The sequence below is a fragment of the Pezoporus wallicus genome, unplaced genomic scaffold (genome assembly GCF_028554395.1).
Source record: "Pezoporus wallicus isolate ANWC-B61680 ecotype Strahan unplaced genomic scaffold, APGP_CSIRO_Pwel_v1 contig_3817, whole genome shotgun sequence".
Lineage (NCBI taxonomy): Eukaryota > Metazoa > Chordata > Aves > Psittaciformes > Psittacidae > Pezoporus > Pezoporus wallicus.
In genome coordinates, this window is record NW_026635157.1 from 7471839 (window position 1) to 7481435 (window position 9597).

Below are 9597 nucleotides of genomic sequence, written 5' to 3' on the forward strand. Positions count from 1 at the left end.
GGTTGTTTTCCTCTTCTACTTGCTCTGCAGACCAAGGGTAGCACATGGGTGCTGCCCTGACTTTCTACAGCCATAGAAGGCTATCTCTGGTGGTGGTCTGAACTTGACATGGCATTGCAGAGTCCAGATCTAGAGCTGTAGGGAAAGCTCAAAGCCCCATCCAACCCGGCCATGAACACTTCCAGAGATAGTGTATCCACAGCTTCTCTGGGCAACCTGTTCCAGTGACTCACCACCTTCACAGTGAAGAATTTCCTTGGTTCATAATTTTTCAGCGTTTTTACACATTGCAGCAGTTCCTGCTGATTATACCCTAGACATAGGGTACATGTTCACCCACAGCTAACTGTGTTAAGATGAGATTTCCTGAAGTAGATTGGTCTCCTCTGCAACAAATTATATAATCTTAGAGGTGTTGAGCAGAATTTTGGCTGACTTAAGAAAACCTTCATGTAGTTATCACTCCTACAGATCAGATCAAAGGTTCCTTGAAACTCAAGTATATCAAATTTAGATGGCTACTTTTGAAAAGGTAGGTCTTAACTGTTGTTTTCAATTTCCTAATGGGTGAAACGTGGTATTAATTACGCTGTAGTTGGTGTTCATTCAAGTCTATAACACTGAGGTAGCAGTGTTAACAGCAGAAATGCCAGCTGACAAAACTTTTAAGTACCTGTAAAAGCATGACAAGTTTTGCCTGTTATGCCAGTGTATACAATACAAAAAATAAGTAGTTTCAATGTATTTCTAGAAATAATATGGATGAATCTGCTACATGTACCACATTTTGGCCCAATTTTATGTTTCTTCTAAGCTTCTAATTTTAAGGGCAGGTATATAAAGCATAGAAAGTTAGATTATAATTCTAACAAATTGTTCATTTAAACTTTTTGTAGTTCTTGGCTGAAGACTACACATTAATGGATGTTCTCTGCTATGTTACACGAGATGATCTGAAATGTTTGAGACTGAGGTAAGTCTTCACAGTTAAATGAACTGTGCTGAGCAGGAGTTGCATTTTGTTACAAGAGAAAATAAGTGAAACTAAGTCTCTATTTGTTGTATTGTGCAGTGTTCATTTAACATAAGGAACACTTTCCAGTATGTCTTTGTATACTGATGCTGTCCCAATAACAGCTGATACTGTTTAAATTAGTTTAAAATAAGCTTTTCTGTTAAAGGAAAGCAAAGGGAGAATTTTAAAATAAAGCTTTTACCTTACACCTGGAGAGACAGGAAAAACCAACAGAGTCTTTTATTTAAAAAAGTAGAGAGAACAAAACTTCTGTAGTTCATCTTCAAACTTCAGAAATACTACTCGTGGACTGCAACTAACACTAGACTTCACCTAATCATGCCAGGTGTGTGGGTCACTGCAGAACCAAGTTTAAGTAGAAACAATAGAAGTTATCAAACACTCTGTGTGGGCTCAGTCAGTTTAAAAATAAACAACTAAAAAAAATAATAATTAAAAAATATGGCAAGTGCTGAGATTCTTTCATAATGTTGGAAAGCTGCTGTGGGTTATGCAGGACCTTTGGCCCAGAAGTCTGAATTCCAGAAAGTGGGCATCTGACAAGCGGAAAGATTGCCCAGTACTATAATCAGAAAAGGACTCTGTTCTCTATTTGAGTATTGCATGTTGAATTTTACCTTTGATCGACCTTCCCTTTGAATATAATTGGTCAAAATCAGAAGGCAGCTAAACTGGAATGCTTCCGGGCTAGAGAATATCTTTGTTCCTGGGCATCTTTATGATTTTCCTTTACAGAGGAGGAATGCTATGCACACTCTGGAAGGCTATCACGGACTTTCGAGGAAAACATGCCTGACACTGACATTTTTCTTCACTTCTCTGCAGAAAGGAGAAGGTTTCCTTTCAGCACAGGGCAGGTGTGCTGTCAGAAGGACTATTGCACTTTAATCCAGTATTTGTTTACCAATGTTAAAAACACTGCAGCTTCCTGACTGTTTTTACTCCTATAATCCATAAGGAATCTGTAAACAGCCAGCAACATTATTTTACTTCAAATGTTTTTACACGCAAGTTTTTCAAAAACTAAAATAAATAAAGAAACCCCACCATAATAAACTCATGAAATATTGTAGTTAAAGTAACCAGATGTTAATTTCATGAAAAACTGATGTAAGATTTCATGTAACTATAGATCACTGGAACAAAACCAAAATGTGACAACAACTTCTCAAGTTTCTCTTTCTTTGTAATATATCACTATAATGTGTAGTAGAACTTAATATTTTCAATCATAATTAGATATTTTTCTTTTAGTGTGCAAGACCTAATGGTAATTGTTTTTACCTACTACCCTACATAGTTTAATATTGTTTATTTTTGGTAATTTAAGTTCTATGGTGCATTTGTTTTAGAGCTGTTTATGTACTACTGAACTGTACCAGTTGTATACACCTGAACCACAGTAATGTTAGCTTGTTCTAAAGCTATCTCTGACATACACAGTTGAAAATAAAAAGAACCTAAGACTTACTTTTTCCTATTTTTTTTTTCTTTTTTACTTTAAAATAATAAAGGTGTAGAACTGGAAAATACTGGAATAAAAAAAAAGAGGAAAAAGTCATATTTGATTATCATCACGTGTTAAAGTTTGGAGTTTGATAATCATGGTATTGAACACTTTCCTGTTCAGTCTTCACTCACAATCCACAGCTGAACAAAATTCTTCTCTGAGTGATCTACTTGACTTGAGAAATTAATGTCCTGCCTCCGTGCATTAAACAGTCGTTGTGGCCTGTTGCTTTCTTCTGCTTTTGTTTATGCAATATGTTTTCCTCACGTATAATGAAAAAGGATGGTGGATATTCCCTGTCCATCCAGCATTCCAGCATGGGGTATCATCAGATCCTATGGGACAGCTGTAAAAACTTCCACTGTGAGTAAGACTTGCCTGGACAAGAACTTCCTTCTTTCTTCATAAGCCTTGGTAATCAGTGAAGAGCTTATGCCCTGAATTTTTCTGGTCTAGCAAGTATTTTCAAACAAAATTAAATATTTTTTCTAAAAACAAACATGTTGTTTTAACATGCATGTAGTAATTTTTGCTGCCTAAACCCCAACAATTATGTATAAAACGAATAAGCTAAACAAAGAACAGCAAAATAAATAAATTTAGTCAGATATTTTTACCCTGAAGATGGTTCCACTGATGTTTGGGCACAGCTAGATTCAACTCATTCTAAAAATGTAAACTCTGCTTCAGGAGAAACATAGTTACCATTTTAACAATTTCAGCTGCTATTACAGCAGAAAACTACATTTTCAAGGTAGTTTTTCAGCACTTGAAAGACCAGTAGTGGAGGATGACTTGTAAAACTCACCCGTGGAAAAGATCCTTGGACAATCAACTCCTCTAATTTGTTTTTTGTGTAAAACATGATCCCTTGTATGTCCATGACTACAGTTTGAAACCCTCTTACTTCATATAGCAGGGATAGACCAGGATGTAATTGCATTGTTTTATGTGTGTGTTGATTCTTTGAAAGCATGCAGCCTGTTCTCTATGACTCAGTAATACCAGCTATTTGTAAGAGAAAGCAGTGTAATCGAGGAATCAATTTAATGTCTCCATCAGACCTAGCTTGGCACCAGCTCAGAATTAACTCTTGTAGCTTGCTGCTGGCTTCTCCAGATGCAAGGTGGGTTCTGCAGAGCTGCTCAGCAATCAGTTCTGTATGCTCCATGGTAAGACCGTATCGAGTCTGATCCATGCCTAGGTTGGGCCACATTATGTTACTGGAAAGATTGTGAACTGGTCTGAATACGGTTCCCTGAACAGCACAGTTTATCCATCTCTGTACTAGATCTATGCACAAAAGCTTATGTAATCTCTCCACTTTAGGCCATTTCATATACATTGTGCCAGACACATTACTTTTTATATCCTCTGACAGAACATGAAGAAAGGTTTTGAGACAGAATGCATCAAGCAACTCAGCCTGGGATCTTCCTGAATATATTGATAGGTACTTACAGGGGCCACAAGTGAGGGATTTGAGATTATGTTTTAGTGCAAAATATTGCTGAAGGCAACCTTTTGACTGTAGGGAATACCATTCGCTTTGAGCATGGATAGCCTCTTGAATAGTGTTGTAGAAATCCAAGGCTCAGGCTGACTGGGAGACAGACACCTTTCCACCTCCATTAAGAGAGCCGGGCAGAATGCAGAAGTGAAAACTTGGCTAAGGCAGTTCTGATTTTGGAGTCTCTTGAACCTTTTTGTGTAGAGCCCAGCCTGTTCTTGCACCGCACGTACACATTCCTGCCCACAAACCACAGGGCATATTTACCACCTAAGCCCCAGTTCTTTCTGTTTTAGAGCACAAATGGCTGCTGGTGCACCAAAACATTCATCCTTCTTTCCCTTAGAAAGTCTCGCTCCCTGACCTTGGCTGTCTTGTGAAAGGAGGATGTACTGCACAGTGACAGAAGCTTGCTTTGTCCAGTGTGCTGGGCCAAGAGAGTTGCATCTTGCTATTTGCTTGGCTGAATGCATAATGCATGCTGCAGCTGTGTATCAACTCCTTCACCCTTCAGCTATAGTTCTGATGATTGGTACTACCAGCAAGCAGATGCAAAATGAAATGATGCTTTAATCCAGGCCTGGAACACTTTTCTGAGCAACGCTTATGCCCTGGAAATCAGTACAGGGCAAGTTCAGGTCACACTTCACAGAAAGGGCCACTCTTCACAGAAAGGACCGCTCTGTGAAGAGTGCAGGCAGCTTGGGATACGTACCCGGCTGTTTAAAAGCACGTGCTACAACAACGAGACTGCAGCAGTACAGTTCTCTTCCAAATGATGCACTGCACCGCTGAGGCTTGTGAGTTGCCCACCACTCCTCCCACCTACTGTTGAGACACCAGCGGCGAGTTGGTAATCATCCCCAAACCTACTGTACCTTATGAGCTGTGCCAGTGCAGCCCCTCCGAGGAACAGCAAACACACCTGGAGTAGCACGGCTGCGCCAGCTCGTCTGGAGCTTTGCGGGCTCGCCCGCCGCCTCCTAACAGCCGCTGTGGGCGGCGGGGGTTCGTACCCGCGAGGGGCGGCCGCTATCCGCCCGTGGGCGCCGGGCCCGCCTTCACCTGCTCCTGCGGCCGCCAGCGGGGGAGCGGGGACGTGGCGTTCTCACCTGCCCGAGGCCGCGGATCCGCGGGGCGGAGCAGCCGCGCTCGGCTCAGAGAAGACATGGCGGAGGCCGCGGGCAGAAGCCGGCGCCCCGCAGGTGAGGCATTGCTTGCGGTCGGGGTGGTGGGCGGTGACGGAGAGCGGCGGCTGCGGGCGCCTCTGTGTACTCGGCCGCGAGGCGAGGGAGCGCGGCGGGGCCCTGCGGCGGCCTCCTCCTTCTCCCGCAACAGGTGCGGGGGCGCCCCGTGGCTGGCCGTGCCCGCCGTGCGCCGGGCTGCCAGAGGCTTTCCTCTTTTTCACCGGTGTCACTCGCCCGGAACCGCCGGCCTCAGACCCGGCCCGGGGTCAGCGGCAGGGGCGGCCCCACACACGGACGCTGCGGCCGGACTCGAGCCGAGCCGTGTTGCGCCGGTGGGGGCGGCGCGTCCGACTCGAGCCCCGCCGTAACGGCGAGGCTCATTACCGCAGTGGGTGCGCTCCGTCGTGCTGGGGACACCGCTTGTTGTTCTGAAACCTTTGGCGTTTAGGGCTCGGTGTGCTGTGGGGCGCCGACACTGCGGCGGGGCTAACACAGGGGTGCGGGGGCTCGGAGTCAGGGGTGTGCTGCGCAGCGCGTTTCGAAAGGGACTCGAGGTAGCGGGAATCCCGCAGTTAAGGTGAATAATTACGGCATCCAGCTAACGGGGACGAGGTAGGCCTCCCCTGGCGTGGGAGAAGGGATGTCTCGGTGGAGTTAAGGTGCCCCGCAGCCGCGCCGCCTCTCTGAGCCAGGCCCGTGGCCTGCGCCCTGCGGGAGGGCCGGCCGGTCTGCGGGAGCCCGGTAGTTTGGTCGCCCCTTCAAAGCGACGGGTTTCTGCAAGCCCGTATTTCCTATAAAGAAAGCAGTGAGTTGTCTTTGCATCCCTTCTAAGGAAGGGTGTATGTTGAAAGAGCGCTTTCGGATGCTTTCATTTTGTCCTAAGGGCAAGAAGGGTGAAGGGAGGAGAGTTTGGTTTACACAAGCAGATCGAGTGCTGTATCACTGTTGTAGGCACAGATGCTGTTTGCTTTTGCAGGCAGTGGAGGGGGTGCCTTTCTGGCATGTTCACTGGGAGTGCTGCTTGCTGGACTGTGAAGTCTAACTCCAGCTTTTGGTCCTTTTCCTTTTTTCCTCCTTCCACAGTACAATTCCACTTGCCCTTTGCCAGTCCTTCACTTCTCTAACATACATCCACGTTTATCTCTGACTCAGAGTGAGATTTTTCATCAAAACAACATATGAATAGGCCATATGGCTGTTGGTTTATTAACTGTTTCCATAGTATAATATTGTTAATACATATTTTGTATAACGTGGGCATGCAGTCACAAGCAACAACTGTGGGCAGACCCATCCGCATGCTGTCTTGAATAAAGTTAGAAATGCAGTGCTTTTGCTTAGAAAGCCTGTTTACAAATCACTCCCACCTGTCACTCTAAAGTTCAGCTTTGGAAAGGATGTGCATCTGTCATCCTGTGTGTTTCAGAGTTTGTAACTACATTAACTTCACTTTCCACGGGAAAAACTGGCTGTCAGTGTATATTTTTAAAGCCATGTTTAAAAAACTCTTTTCAAGTTCTCTACCTTACATTGTTGATGTGATTTAGTTTTTTTAAATCCATATTATCAATCTTTTCTTCATAATTTACCAAAACTGGAGCCTAACTGCCAAGTGATACGTATTATACATATGCATGGCTTTAAAAGCACTTACCTGCCTAGATTTATCCCGGGTTTGGTTTGTGGTTTCATCTTAGGTTACTGAGTTGAACTTTTACTCATTATGACATATTTGTAGACAGGAGGCGGATCTGCTTGCATGACTTGTTGAGTATTTTGAGTTTAAATTGTTTTGTGCTGTCAAAGTTCATTCAGAACTTCCTCGTGTGTGAAGTGCCAGAGTTAAACTTCTACTGTGAAGCTCTTTGTTGTCTGTTGAGGTTCTTCTGACTTACCACAGGAGCGACTTTCCAGGTGTTCATAAACAGGAACACCCTCTTAGCATGATAGGGAGTTGCTCCTTGGCTGTTTGGCCTGTTAGCCGTCAGATGTGTGTGCCCAGGGAGGGCCGGGTGGATGGCTTCAGCTGTGGTCTGCTTTGCAAGTGAAATGCTGGTGTCTGGATCCAGCTCCTCAGGAAGCTCAACCTCCCATCCTGGTTTGGTGAAATCACCTACTGGTTGACCTATTGTTCCTGTTTAAAAGGCAAAACAAACCACCTAAATAGCTGTATGTATGCTGTGATGTGTGTTTGGTATTTTTTTCCTCCCTCCTGTGGCTAGATATACAAACTTCCAAATCTGATGGTGGGGAAAGCTTTAACAGCACCATGGACTTTGCAGAGAGACGTTACAAGGAGTAGATCCCTCTGTTGCTGGGTAGGTGGTCTGCTGCACTTAACTAGCTTTTTCCAGGTGAGTGGTTTCACTACCATGGTGAGGTGTGTTTTTTACTCTGCTGCTCATAAATGTACACATAGCAGAAGGGGTGCAGTGCTAAGGGGGTACACTAACACCAGTTGGAATATTTTAATCATAGCTCCTTGAGCATCTTGTAGCGCTAACAAGCTTTTCAGTGATTCCTGCAATGAGAGGGGCCCTCTTGTGGGGAATATCAAGCAGAGAAGCTTCTAAGGCATCTAATTTTCTGGCTACCTACCCACAAACATAGGTGTGCCCCTGTGTGAGGGAGCTCCCCATGCATGCTCCGGGCCAGCTCCATGCATGGATGGTGGCTTACTTAGGTGCTTGGCTTATTCCAAAAATCTTGAATGATTTTGCATACTCTTCTAGCTAGCATTCTTTTCTAAGTGAGTTTAATATTATTCTGTTCTTTCTGTGGGAAAGCAGGTCACTGCTTTCAGTGGTGTCAGTGCCAGGCAGCTTATTAAAAGCTGAACACTGAGGTGGTCTCAACAGCTGAGGAGACTTTTCATCTGTTGCTGCTATATCCTTGTGACTTCTCTATCTGAGAATAAATTACGTTTTAGCTTATTGTGGAGTTTTGGTGCGTCTTTTGTTTGTTGGTTTAACGGATAGATCATGTGGGGAACCACAAGGGTACAGGGGTACAATAGGTGGGAGCTTAAAACGCCATCCGGTTCCTGGCGCCTTCTTCCCTCGAGGGAATTTAAAGTTATTTTTGGCACACGTTCCCATGCCCTCCGAGGGGAGCTGCGGCTCCGCCGGTCACAGGTCCCCGGTGTCTGTGTTCTCCTGTCGGGGGCGGCGTGACTCTCCCTCGCCTGCGGGTGCCGCCCTCAGCGTGGCCTATGCGCTGCTGCCGGCAGCAGGAGGGACGGCCAGGCGGGTCTCCCCGCTCCGGGCGGTGCGCGACCCGAGTCAGCTGCTTCTTCGAGAGCTGTTCTCCCCTCAGATCTTGGGGGCCAGGCAACAGAGCGCCACGGAATAACGGGGGCCTTCAGCAACATGGAGATACTGTATAATTACTGATGGTAAAAGTGTTGGAAGCGTCTCCGAGCGCTCTAATTTCCATCCATAATAATTTAAATGTCAGCACTGTTGTGAATGCTTCCTGTCTTTTAATAAATTGAGGATCTGTAATTGTTCTATTGCCATTCCTCCCTGATTTAAACCTATTCAAACTCTGCAATTCTATACCAGATTTTACAATTCTTTAATTTGCCCTATGTTAATTTTAACGTTTTCCTGAATCAGTACTGTAGGTCTTGCTGTAGGTGCATAGACTCGGATTTAGCAGTAGCATGTTGAATTAAAATGCTGCAACTAAATTAAAAGTGTGGATGAGAAAGTTAAAATGCTTATAGATGCCATCCCTCAGCTTTAGGAGTCTGCTAAAGTACGGTCTCTTGGATTCTTTCACTGGTCAAGTAATGTTTGTGTAAGGACTACACACTGTGGATCGAGCTTTTTGATGTGTATATTGTGTATTGTAAGTCAGGCTCTCTCCACCTGCCTACTCCCATAACTACTAGTGTAAAAAAGGGGCAGGGAGGAAGGAAAGATAAAAACACAAGAAAAAATAAAACACAAAACAACCATCACCACCCTCCAAAACAAAATCACAGCAACAAACCAAACAAAACCAAGCAAAACCCCAAACACTGCCACAAACCGCCTCCATAGTTCATGAGATATCAGGCCTGTTTAATGATGCTGAAGCACTTGGCGTAAGTGCTACTTCCCCTACAAGAAGAGAGCTTCTAACGTCTAGCTCAAGCAGTATGCATTGTTATTTTACTTGGGCTTCATATTCAAAATGGATATTATTTTGTAGGTGTTATTTCAAACTGTAAAAATCCTAAGTTTACACTAATCAGAGTTGGTTCTGATTGATGGCTGGTTTATTACTATCACAGATAAACGAGTTTAATACTTTGCAGCTGAAAATTATTTGTGGTATTAAAGGTAATTAAATATCATCAGTGCAATAA

General features: G+C 44.3%; 1 protein-coding gene across 2 annotated transcripts in view; it reads left to right on the forward strand.

Moving 5' to 3' along the window:
- The window catches only part of MAP3K5 (mitogen-activated protein kinase kinase kinase 5), a 102058-nt gene extending 99552 nt beyond the window's left edge, over window positions 1-2506 (forward strand). For both annotated transcript variants that reach the window (XM_057407663.1, XM_057407671.1), the window contains 2 exons: window positions 897-973; window positions 1772-2506. In XM_057407663.1, the coding sequence (XP_057263646.1) occupies window positions 897-973; window positions 1772-1832 (138 nt within the window). In that variant the 3' untranslated portion in view covers window positions 1833-2506. The remainder of the gene's footprint in view (window positions 1-896; window positions 974-1771) is intronic.
- Window positions 2507-9597: the final 7091 nt, after the last annotated feature.